General features: G+C 32.8%; 1 protein-coding gene across 1 annotated transcript; it reads right to left on the bottom strand.

The window, feature by feature from the left end:
• Positions 1 to 5,262: 5,262 nt before the first annotated feature.
• Positions 5,263 to 12,694, bottom strand: LOC8272223 (probable sucrose-phosphate synthase 1). The gene is made up of 13 exons (XM_048371728.1): positions 12,318 to 12,694; positions 12,085 to 12,174; positions 11,105 to 11,346; positions 10,749 to 10,812; positions 9,930 to 10,628; positions 8,922 to 9,038; positions 8,602 to 8,733; positions 8,285 to 8,461; positions 8,025 to 8,078; positions 7,403 to 7,465; positions 6,369 to 7,313; positions 6,085 to 6,212; positions 5,263 to 5,912 (listed from the first exon to the last, which is right to left on the bottom strand). The coding sequence occupies exons 1-13, from the start codon at positions 12,498 to 12,500 to the stop codon at positions 5,633 to 5,635; spliced, it is 3,174 nt and encodes a 1,057-aa protein (XP_048227685.1). The 5' UTR covers positions 12,501 to 12,694; the 3' UTR covers positions 5,263 to 5,632.
• Between the last annotated feature and the right edge of the window lie 818 nt (positions 12,695 to 13,512).

The following is a 13,512-nucleotide window of genomic DNA, read 5'->3' as shown; positions in this document are numbered from 1 at the left end:
TTTATTTTAATTCAACTATGTATACATAGAGCAACTTTTTTTTTCTTAATTTCATTTATTTAGAATTAGTTTACCTATTTTAGACCATATTATAAAAAAATTTATAGACGATAAAATTTTCAATACAGTTTTTTTTCAAATATTTATATTTAAAATTTTAATTAAAGTAAAAAAACTGTTATCACACTGCTATGCATGCGGGTAGAAAAATTTCAACAATTTAATTTTCTATATAATAATATTATTACTTGTGAGAAAATGCTAAAAAAAAAATTAAGTTCCTAGAGTTGTCTATGAATTTAACATGCCATCAAAAGAGGAATGTTTTCAATGGATAAATTACTTATGGGCTGATGTAAGGTTTATACCTATAATATATAAAATTATGGATTGGGGGTAGCAAGTGACTTTACTTAAGAGCTTATTGTTATTTCAAGAAAAAGTAATTTAGTCATTTATTAATTAAGTTATATGATTAAAATATATAATTATTTTAAAAATTGAGCAAAGATGAAATTGAAATTTATTCAATTTTTTTTAACACATAATAAACAAAGATTTTAGATTTATTTAAAAAATATTTTAAATTATTATCTAATTATGAAATTAATCATTTAAAATTATCAAGTCAATAGAGTACAACTCAAAGAATGGTTGTGTGGCTTGGGAGTAGTAAGCCAGTACAAGTGAATTAATACTTGAGGGCTGAAAGTAGATGGCTGAAAACGAAGAACATTCAATAGTAAATATAAATACTATAGATTCGATAGAGATGTACAATTAATGCTTTCCATGAATTATGAGGAAAGATAAAATAAAAATAAATATTGGTCGCATCAACTCATTTAAGTAGGCTTGATATTTGCTCTATCTTATTTCATACTTTGCTTTTACTTCCTTGTTACTTATTTATTGAAAAGGATTTTCTTTTTTTTATAAAGGATTCATTGAAAACGATATTTGATAATGAAAATGAAAGTTTCTTTTTTCTTAAATATAATAAGTCTTTCGTTAAAATAATTAATAATTATAAGTTATAATAGATAAGTAAATATAACTATGTTTAAGAAATACATATTAATTTTGTTATAAAGACTAAATTTTATTAATCGTATTGATATAATAATTGTATACAACACTTTGGCTACATTTGGCACATCGGTAAGAAATACATTCTACTCGATGGCTATATTGAGCAACAGACCGATTTTATTATCATCTGACAAGTCTTTAAAAGAATCTGATATTTTAAATACCATAATCAAATTCATCCTAACTCCTATGATAAAAAAGAAACAAACTTCTATAAATGAAGAAAAAATAAAATACTTATAATATTTAATCAACAAAATTAACAAACGACTAAAAAAAATAAATATAAAATAAAATCCTAAAAGAACTTTAACCAACTAAATTCATCTTTATTATTGGAAGAATTTGATTTATTTTTTAAAGTTAAAACTTTAGCAGTCATGAGATTTTCTTACATATATTTTTATTTGTCATTTATTTATCTAAAATTCACTACTAAAAAAAATAAGAGATTTTGTAATTAAAATGTATAAATGTTAATCAATCTATACGAATAAAATGAAAATATAATTTATTTATTTAATTGTGATTGAAAAATATTACTAAAAAAAATAAAGAATTAAAATTAACTACCGTTGATGGCAAAAGAAACCGCCGACGGCGGTAAAAAGAAAAATATAAAAAAAAATTCTTGAGTTTTGGAGGGTTTTTTTTCTTGAAAATGAAAATTTTATAGCAAAGGGCTTTGCCCGATCTTTAGCCAACTAGCTGAAACTCTCAATCAAGGCAATAATTCTCTTGTACCATTATAGTATTATTAATTTGCTAAGTTACCTTCAAAGACTTTCCTCTGTTAACTTATTACTTTCACAAGCATGTTACATAGATAATTTCCTCATTCAATCATGTGGTCAAGCTGTTTTCTTTTTTCTTTTTTCTCTTTTTTGGTTTCCTTTGGTGATTCAAAAATCTTTCTAGCAGATGGTAATTGAGTGCTTGTATCATTGTTTTAGTAATTACATTTTTAGTTTATAGTATAAAACATCATAGGTTTAGATTTTCATAGATTCTATTGAATAATATTTATCGCTATGTCCAATTTTTTTTAAAAAGAATTAAAAGATGAAGAGAGACATACACTGGAATTCAAAAATATTAATTGAATGATAAAACATTCAGTTATTAATATAATATTTTAAATAAAGTAGTGATCTGAATAGTATTCTCACTTATATAAATTTAAAAAATGTCGAGTTTAAATTTTCTTACCATTATTTATTAATATTAATAAGAGTTTATCGCTTTTATAATGAATTTAAGAGAACGACTAGTGTATTATTTAGCTCACAATGCATTAAGCCTTCAATGAATAGATCAAAAAGAAAATTACATACTTCAGATAGCAGGCTCAAGCAGCTTAGACATGGCAGAAAGAAAAGTCCCAAAAAATCAATATTTCTTTATAATGACAACAAATTTTATATTACTTAATTTATTGTTCATCACCCACACTTCAGTTTTGAGTTTTGAGTGGGAAAGGGTTTGAGTGTTTGTTGGGTATTGAAATCTGCTTGATTTCCTAACTTCTGGGATGGAAAAACAACTCTTTTCTTTTCTTTCTTTCCCATTGCATATTGTTTACTTTGTTTCTTTTCTTTAAAAAAATATAGATATCAACTTGCCTTGATTGTTGGATTTAGCTAAGATCACTGCTTATTATTAGGAGACCATATCTACCTATCAGAAATTGGTGGCTGACCTCTGAAACTTGTAATTAATTATTAATAATTATAGTAATTACTATAGTAGTAATTCACAAACTTTTAAGACACTCCAAAGCTTACCCACAAACAATAAATTTCTTGTATTAGTGGTTACTTATTAGTTACTAAGCTCTAATTAAGCCTTATCCAATCTTATTAATGCCATTGCACTTCAACTAAACCAGGAATGCATTCTACTACTTGCTAAACTTAATTGCTCAACATTAGTATTCTACTTATACAATAACAGAAAAGTCTTATTTATTCATGATGTATCGATGTGTAATAATTATTAATTAGTCATGATATTGTTTTTAAATTTAAACACTGACCAAATTACAACGGCCATATTCTATAACTACTATAAATTTCGTTATTATTTCATTTTATCTTACGAAATAAAGGAACCAAGAGAGTTGGGTGCACTTGAATTGATAACCTAAGGCTAATACTAAAGCAACTGTTAACAAAACATCTGTCTGTTAAAAGATCTAATTCCTCATTCATTGCGGAAAAAGATGGCAGATTCTGTTATTCAAAGAAGAACCATATGTTAACAGAGTTATATGAAAAATTCCTTTGTTTTTTGATTAATTGCAACATAAAAATCCATCATGACGGCACCAGAATCTAGGACCTGCATGAGGAAAAAAAATTTAAAAAAAAAGTATTTTTCTTTCTCCTAATCGACATTCTTGACGGTCGAATATAAATATTCTAGTCTCACATTCGTAAGATTCGATTACTCTATCAGTTCAATTCATATTAATAACTTGATCGTGGTAGTAAAATCTGTTGGCCCTTCTACCCTTATTCTCGACATTTTGCAAAGCTAGTGGGTTTCCAACTTTGCCTAGCCCGAATCGGAAACCATCAAGATGTACAAAAAGATCATAATGCAAAATTGTACATAAATAACGAAACGATTGAGGGTAACTGAAACCTGAAAGTGTAAAAAATTCTTGTAAAGATGGATTTTGCACAGTAAATGAAGCCAATATGAAATGGACAAGAAAATGCATGTTACTTGCTAGTATTGAACCGCATCTGACCTGGCTTTTGGCACGAAATTGTCACTAATAGAAGAAGAAAGGCAAAACCGATAATTTGCCCCATGAAATTTCTAGATTTTGGCAATATATGTGTTATTGAGTCCTTAAACTATGTTGATTTGTGATATTAAACCTTTCTTAACGGAAATTTTTATTGAAATCGGATGGAATAAATCCTAATTTGCCTCTAAACTTTGTTACTTTTTCTATTAAACTCCCAAATAAAAGTATGTGCTATCAAGATCTTAAATTATGTGACTTTTTTTGCTAACTACTTTTTAATTTATAGAAATATATTCCCATAACCAAGTGGTTGTAGAATTTGAGCTTTTAACTTTAAGAATAATTTGAGTAAGAGGTATACTTACAAAAGTAATTAGTGTTAATGTAATGAATTATACATTTTGCGACTTTTTTATAAGAATTTAGATTCTATAAAGTATTTTTTCGATTTGTTTGAAATATATAACAAATAGAAAAAAGAATTATTAAATCTTAAGCTCATATCCATCTATTAATGATTTTATCTTCCTTTTCATCTTCATGACCTTTCATCTGTCAAAATAAAAAGGATTATACTTTGCATATGCTTTTTCATTCAATTAAAAGTTTTGTACAAAAAGAGTTCAATAGCAGCAACAGTTCGCTCAAATAATTTTGAGTAATGAATTTTTCTAAGATTGAAATTGTATTAGACTTTGATTAACGGTTCCATTCGCTTTCAGTGGCAAGTAAGCCGCACTCTCCTCAAAACCGTTACCGTTACGTAAGAACTTGATTTAAGGGCTTAATAGTAATAACGCCCAGGAATAAATCAACAGGTTTTGCCAAGGATTAAAGGGAACTGAAATATGCAAACCTTGGCATTAGCATTGATTAATGATTTGTCTCTTTCCTGGCTTCTACATTCAACTCATACGTGGCCGCAAAGCTACAGTGAACAGAAATTCTGGAACCATCCACATCCACAGAGATGATGCGCTTGTTGTAAGAGCCCACTTCTCTAAATAACCCCTGCCATTTTCACACAACTGTCGTATGCAGGTTACCTGTACCCATCACCTGTCAAGGTAGGCAAGTCGGCCATAACTATCAGCAAATGCTTATTTGCTTCGTTGCTAGTTAGCCCAGCATTGATTACCCACACTAATATCTTCTCCAAATCACAGAAGGAAAACCATTTACTGCCAAGTGGAGCATAGTGCACACACGTTCACCATCCTTATCAGGCTAATGCTGAGACCCTGTGCATATATTCGCAAAAGAAACTTGCCCATGACAAGCAAACCTATGGAATTGAAGTTTTGACGGTATATCTGTTGGAAAATGTGGCAAGCAGCCATGGCAAGAAAAGACAGCAGGCTCATCTAAAGATTAGGTGACAGGGAAAATTCAAGTGCCACACCCAACATATATAAGATTGCAAATATTGTAGGATACTCTTCACTGGTCTGATTGATACCATGCTGTAAGCGGGTGCAACTGTGTACAATAGATATGGAAATAGGACACGAGTACGTTTGGCTAATCATGGGCCAATAAGGGCAAAAAGGATAGACCCTACATGAGAATAAACAAGTTGGTAAAAGTTGAAAGTGAGGTTTTTTCAGGTTCCACAAGAAAACCCACAAGCAGGCTTCTGAAGACCCCAAAATTTTATGAGTAGGCTTATGAGACGCTGTTTGCCACGAAAGCAAGCAGGTAACAGGACTCCTTATGATGAGAGCAACATAGAGAAGAAGCTCTAGAACAAAGTGGAGTGATGCAGGGCAAGATTGAGATCGTCTAGCCCTTGAGACATCCTAGTTGCTCCAAGGAACCCAGGATGTCTGAACAGGTGCATTCTTCAGCTGTCTGAACGACATTTGAGTTGTCTGATGGTATGACATCCGAGAGAGGGTAGTTTCTGTTGGCATGGAGTTGGTTATTTGCACCACAGCAGACTCCCTTCAATATTATACTCTTGTGTATCCCACCAAGCAATCCTTCATAATCAGTGTCCCCACATTCTCCAACAAAAATCACCATATTTGCCAATTCCACACCCCACCGAACGTACAGATACCTGAAAAGTGTTTTTAAGTCATAAATAGTCATGAATTTGCGGGTGGCGGGGAGGGCTTGTCTGAAAACTTTAAACTTAAGCTACAACTGCTTTGTTCTATCAGCTAGCCTGCTTAAAATTGATGTGGCTTTATTAAAGTCGATGTCATATGGATTCACAAAGAAAAATCTACCTGAGGGCTTGAGAACGAGACGCCAGCACTGGAATTACATTTATCCTGGTTCCATTCTGGCAATAGATTACATGACTTCGGAGAGCCTGAATCCTCAGCAACTTCCGTAATTCCTTAACTGGGGGAACCTGCAAAAGACAAACAGATAGATATTTCATCATATATACAATAGCGTTACACCATTTACACATCATTTATCAGGAAAACAAAATGAAGACTAATACAGACAGGCCCTACAGTTGTAGGTTGGTTGGGGAAGGAGGAGAAAAGGAAAAGGACATTACCAGTCCTGGTGTTTGCACTTTGAAAGCATAACAATAGTTGGTTGAAAGTTGTTCAGCTGCTGTAACAATGTGTTCCTCATTTTTGGACTTTTTATCATTAACTGAAGCTGCCCAGCGAACCAGAGTTTTCCTTAGCCCCTCTCCACCCCATCGGTACTCAATATGTGAGTGGTAATAAAAGTCAACCACAAAAGGACCATCCTCTGGATTATGATTTGAATAATAGAGGTCACTACCACTATTGCATATAAAAGCATCAAAATCACTGGGACTGAACCCCCCTGAGACAAGAAATGAGTGGATCTCAGATATGGTCAAAGACGTTGACAGTATAAATCCTATTGAGCCTTCAGTCCTCTCTCTTTCAACGGCGTCAAATATTTTTCTTGTTGCCTCTAGAAGTACAGAGATGTTATCAAAATCTACTGCAATGACAAAGATTTGTTTCCTCCTCCTCAAAGCAGGAAACTTGCCAGAACTATTGTTATGTTCTCCTTTCTCTGTGGACCCCATCTTTTGTGTGTTCTTTGAAACACCCTTTGACCATGCTAAAACAGCATTTTCTATTTTAGTCTTTTTATCAGAGCCATCTCCTTCATACTCTAGAGAATTATCAGTTCCACTAGCTCCAGTCTTTTCTCCATCTAATGAGAACTTCAAGTTCAAAGAAAGATCATGTATGTCTCTCAAGGAGTCACCAGGTGAATCAGTATCTGAAGTATCACCTCCGTCATTATTTTTCTCCCACTTTGGATGCCTAGGTTTGCAACTGGCTATTCTTGATAGGTAACTTTTGCAATGCTCTGGCCATGAAAATAGGTGAATATTCTTCAACCCATTTTGCCTGCATTTTTCCCAAAGCTGCTTGTCAGCAACAAGCTTTAGAAGAGCATCAGCGATAGATTGTTGATCATGAGGATCAACAAGAAGACCATTATCAAGTACCTAAAGAAATATCACCAATCAGTACCAGAAGATTTAAGCGCAGCAAACAAAGATAGTTCTAAACAATATTTTTTTATAAGTAGGCTTACCCGGTGTATGTCTACTGGGCCTCCATTTTTCGTGGCAACAATGGGCAAACCATGAGCTGCTGCCTGCTCAAAGGAGTAACATAAAAATGTCGAATCGTGAATATCAAATAGGCTAAGGCAATTTGCATAGCTATTATGACTAAGGTCACAGTTATTTATTTTGTAAGAATTAAGAAGATTAGAACAGCCTGAAAGAGAGATTAACAGCTTATTTATTGGGTATTTCGACTCCTAAACCTCCTTGCACCTAAAAGAACAGTGTTGGTGAATCATCATTTACCTTTAGCTAATGAGCTTCCTCGACACTTTCTGATGTTCAGAGACAAAGAGAAAAAGAAGAAAAAATAATGCAGAAAGATAATCTTGTATCTTAGAGAAAGATGAGAGCCATTACTTGTAATAGATTATATTCACAACAACAGGAACTCTTAGATGTTACTTTAGGTTGAAAAAGGAGATAAAAAGGGGACTCAGTTTGCAGATTGAAGGAGAGTAAAGCAAAACAGAAGGATAAAAGTAGAATGATGAATATTTGATTTCCTGTGATTTAAATAAATAAAGTCGACATTCACAAGCCTTTTACGTCATTATAGATAAAAATCCAGAGTGTCGACAACAGCACCTCAATCAAAGTAAGCCCAAAAGGCTCAATGAATGCTGGATTGATGAAAACACCCTGCATAAATTGAGAATCAAAGTGAGATATCTAGCCACAAAGTTGCAAACTTGCAATTGCAGTATATTAGAGAGAACAACTGCAGACTGAAAGGTCTAGAAGAGAATACAGAATTAGGACATTCACAGGATAATGTAGAAATAAGTCAAAAAAAAAAAAAAAAAAAAAGGAATTGGTTTATCTGAAATGAAAACTACAGGATATACCTTTGTCTTTGCTGCTAGACGATATATATCAGGCACATCAGACTGCTTGTGGTGTTTAGGGTATGCAACTTGCCCATACAGATCATATTTGTCGATAAGCTTAAGAACTGAAAGGAGGACAGAAGCATTTGTACTTGACATTTCATCAATTCCATCTCGGTTACCCATAACCAGCGTCTGCAAAATGAATACCAGGGAGATAGAGGAGGAAAAGAATATTACTAAATAAGATAACCTAAACAGTAAAGTAAACTCAGTTGGGCATTATTTAAGATTATTTATCCACCAAATAAGTCTTGTTAGTTGACTGCACGTACAAGATTAGCAAGCTCTCTCAATGGACGGCATTCCCCAAATGCTTTAACCAGAGTCGTAATGTTCTTTTTGGGATCTGGCCTAGCAAGGGCAAGTATCATAGGCTTACGGGGATTTGTAAAGAACCGCATTATCTGCAGAATAGCATGTAATTGAACTGACATCAATTTAACAGCTGCATAAAAACATGGAAACATGTTCACTGGCTTTAAACACAATACTCAAAGCAGTCTATTTGCCCTTGAATAGAGAACTAGAATGAAATGTATTGGCCACCTGTCTAGGATGCATCAAAGTAAATGAAATAAGGAAAAATGAGAACCTCAGTCCAGATCGGTGGATCAGGAGAAGTAGGATGGTCTTCATTTCCTTCAATTTCACCATCCATATCCCCTTCTTGAGGAACAATGTGATGAAATTCCATTCCAGGAGGAATTATCTGCAAAGCATCACAAGTTAATAATATTCACTCCATTAAATAGCAAATAGCAAGGGATCAAACACAGGTGTCCATCAAGACATGACAAGAACAGAAAATCATTAATATTTAGGACCTTAACACGTATCCTTGGAAGAGGGAACTGTAGAAACCAAGGTGCTGCACCAATTCAATGTGCCATAGCAGTTCAGATCACTGAGTTTCAACTTTTAACAAGCAAATAAAACCGCACAGATTTGCATGCACAAAAGAAAGGTAAGAGGGATATAGACTTGTAAGTTGTCACACTCCTCCCAATACTAACCCAAACAGCGTATAAGCCCCGTCACAACATTTCTATTAGTTGGATAACAAAACCATCCATTCAATTGATCTTTCCGTCAGTCTCTAAAAATAGTCAGCGAATAGTATCAACAAATATAGATCAATGTTTCCTCTAATAAACATACATCACTCACCCATTTAGAGACACAGCAAATAGGAAAAAACACAAACTCAAAGAATATTTAAATGAGATTTTTAAATGGTAATTCAAAAATACTAGTAGATTACAGAAACAAGAAAACTAGATAGGGAAAGCAAATGAGAAATCAGTTTTATCATATATAATCTCCTCCTATGGCTCCTAGTGCGTAATTTCTTGAAAAACTATTGGACAATAATATCAATAGATAACACACAAAATACCAAAATATATCAGATGGGACAGAAGAATTCATTCTGCATATTATTTTAATATACACTAATATGCTCACATGTTTCATAACATAACTAGAGTCCAAGACAGGCTTAGTCAGGTCCTGACAACAGTATCTGCTACTAAGAAAGCAATTAAGGCTTCTAAAAGAATATTTTATTTGAATTAAAAGGAAAAGTCATTTTAGTACTCACAGCCATGCGAGGCATAAATCTGCCATAACAGCTCACATTACGCTTGATTCTCGCTCGCAGTTTGCGCTCAAGTATTGGATCAAAACCATCATACAAGCGCCACTGCTCATCAATTTCCTGTCTAGTGCTGGTTATGACTATCTCAGAAGAATCAAGGGAGAATTCCTCAGCCTCTATTCGACGCATTATTTTGTATGTAAGATTTATTTCATCCCTCGATAGTCGGCCTTGTTTTAGCAGCTGTTCTAACTTATCCCGGCCAAGTGAGTGACCTGTGAAAAGCATCGGGACATTTAAAGCACCAGATAAAAGAGCAGCAGAATCGCCTGCATCAGCATAATGTCCATGGATGGCCACAGGCCATATTGGCTTCCCACCACCAATTTGCTCCCCTAGAACTTTGGACATCTGAATTATGTGGTTAAGTGCACCATCAACAAATTCAGGGATGTGAGGCCACAATAGTTCCTTAGGAACATATTTATCTCTTGGTCCAAAGGGTATACGAACAATATAGGCACCACTGCTTTCTCCCATCTCATCTTCAAAATTTTCCAAGTTTCTAAGAGTCAGCATCTCTGTGGGCTCACCATAACTCCAATCTACATCTGGAGATGACACTTGTCTAGTTAACAAATCAACTCGATAGACTCCTGGCATTGAGCCCAAAGCCCTCGCAAGTTCCACAACATACTTAACCTAAAAGATAAAGAAACAAAAGCCAAAGATCATTGGTTGTTGTATAACAAGATTATATGAGCAGAGATTGGAACTGTATAAAAACCACATTGAATGAAAACTTCTATCAGAAAATATTACCTGACCACCTGTATCTGAATCACGCCCAAGCTCCATATTTTCACCTCGTATTAGACCATGAAGGCTGCATGTACACTACTTGTTAAAAATAACAATAAATAATTAATTGGGACATTGGAAATATCACAATTTGTATCCTAACATCATAATCAGGATATGTTTCATAGCCTATGCAATTTCCTTCGAGCAATTATTGGATTGATGTTTAGACAATAATCACGAACTTTGTATCATATACAGAGTGCACAAGTTTATAAAACCTTGTGAATAAACCATCCTAAATACCGGAATACCAACTACTTAGAGTCCTCTGCATCACAACATTTGAACACCAGAAAACTAAGTTCAGTACATGCCTTATTAATACAATGTATAGCTTTTTGCCCTTCTGCTGACTAGCCCATGCCTCCATTGCATCAACAGAATTGATTCTGGGGAGTCTGCCTCTGTGGCTATCACCATGACCTGATATATCACCTACTGTGTCTCCCTTTTCTCCCTCTGATAGATCTTCAGACATATCAGCCGTTGCTTCTCTGCGGCCTCTTTCACGTTCAATACGACGTTTAGCATTCCTCTGGGCGAGCTCTCCCTCGAGCTACATAAATTAAGGCCACAATTAACAGTTCAGAAGTCATTTAATTCTAGCTTAGAATAGAGAATCTGAGATCAAATGATATTACATGATTCAAAGCTTCAAATCAGTAAGACTGATAGAAATAATCTTAAATATCTCAAAGTAAAGAAAAAGAAAAAAATAATGTTAATCTGAAAAGCAAATAGTTTGAAGCTAAACATTTGCCATGCAGATAAATTTACCCCGTCACCCGGGATGAATAATGTACAGAAATGATAGTCCATTTTCTAGTTGTTATAAATGTCAAACAAAAATCATTACCAAGCAATAAATTTCTAATACTGTCTTAACAAAATCATTTCTTGATTTGTGAAAGCTTATAAAACAAAAGGCAACAGTTGCTCAGAAAAAGAATATACAGATATGACACTATAGTGTTCTTCAAATACATCCTCTGCTGGATCATCAGACCCAAGTGAAAGACACTTTACTTGTGATTACAGCTATCAATTAAGATTAATTCATAAAGAAAACTAACCAATTTACCACTTAAAAATCAAAATTAAAATTAAAATTTCCATATTAAACATATTAAAAAAGAGAATACCAAACACCTAATTTCCACTAATGACTTCTGCTACCATTGAGCTATGATCACTGCTTTATGCAAACAAAAACACTAAACATCAAATCTAAAAATATAAAAAAAAAAAATTAATTCAATAAAAATACATTATAAACAATCAAACAAAAACCAACCTGCTTCTTTTGACGAGCTAAGTTCCAAATCCTCCAACACATATTCTCCAATCTTGTATTCCTCTCCTGAGGACTCCTTGTTGCCTGGGCCTATAATAACTCACAAAATTAAAGACACCATCCAATCACATATACAAATATACACATAAAAAGTACAATCTCTTTTTTTTCAAGTTAATCACATAAAAAGAGTGATCTTTCTTGTAAACAAACAAAGCAAGAGATAAACATACTCGAGCCCATGAACGATGTAGATCAGTTTCATCAAATCCAGTAATAACTTGTTCAACGAAATACCTAGTAGGACTAAACCTTCCTCTTTCTCTAAGTAACAAAGATGATTTAGCATCATCTAAGCCAGGACCCACATCAAGAATTGCTTCAAGGTAGCTGTTTATCCAATCATTACCTGCCATTTTCACTCAATTTCCACTTCTTGCTCTTCTTAAGAAGAGAGAAAGAGAAAGATAAACTGTTACTAGAGTGAACTTGTCTTGGTGTTTGTGCTCTGTTTTTCTATTTCTAGACTCTAGTACATGAACTGTAAAAAGATTGAGAATTTATAGAGATTAAGAGAGAGAAATTAGAGGCTAGAAATGGGCAGTTGTTTACAGGTTACAGCAGTGTAATTTTTTAGCATATAAGAGCTTTTGCTGCCTTGAGAATTCCTTAAAGCGGTGCAAAAATAGTAAAAATGTTATTTCTTTTATTCCTTTTTTCTCTTTTTTCATTAAACTTTTTCTTGTGGTCTTGCAATTTTCTTTTAACTTAATGATTTAGATATGTCGTAGGATATTTGTCATCCGATAGAAATGCAATCATACATAATTTATATTATTTCAACTTAAGTTGTTTATTATTTTATTAAATACATAAATATTTATTTACTACTAAATCTATGTGACATTATTTATTAAATAAGTATAACATCTATTAATATAAAATTATTTATCAAAACTAAACATAGTTTATCCTTATTAAACAATATCATGTATATATAATTATATAACTAAATATAGCTCTTCTTTTTCTCTAGACAAAAGACTACATAGCCTTAAGTTAAAAATGTATTTATTTTATTTTGGTGCCTTATTTATTTATTTAAATTTTTTTTATCAATTATTACTTCCAATGGTTGTTTGGAATATATGTATTTATAAAATGTGATTATAAATTTAATTAATTAAAAAAACTATTGGAAAAATAAATTGTATTATTTCCTTACATCTCATAAGGAAAATGTTTTTTTTTTTTTTTTAAGTTATTTCATGAGGAAAATGTTGTGGTAAATAATGAGTTACCAAAAGTGGTGGATTTGTTTTAAGATACAATTCTCACTCTTGGCATTAAGAATATTCGAATAACCTTTCTAAGTGAGACATAATTACCTCTGGCAAGTCTTATATTGTAATCTATGTTCTCTCTTTT

Source organism: Ricinus communis, chromosome 3, assembly GCF_019578655.1.
Source record: "Ricinus communis isolate WT05 ecotype wild-type chromosome 3, ASM1957865v1, whole genome shotgun sequence".
NCBI lineage: Eukaryota > Viridiplantae > Streptophyta > Magnoliopsida > Malpighiales > Euphorbiaceae > Ricinus > Ricinus communis.
This window is presented reverse-complemented; position numbering and strand designations above follow the sequence as displayed.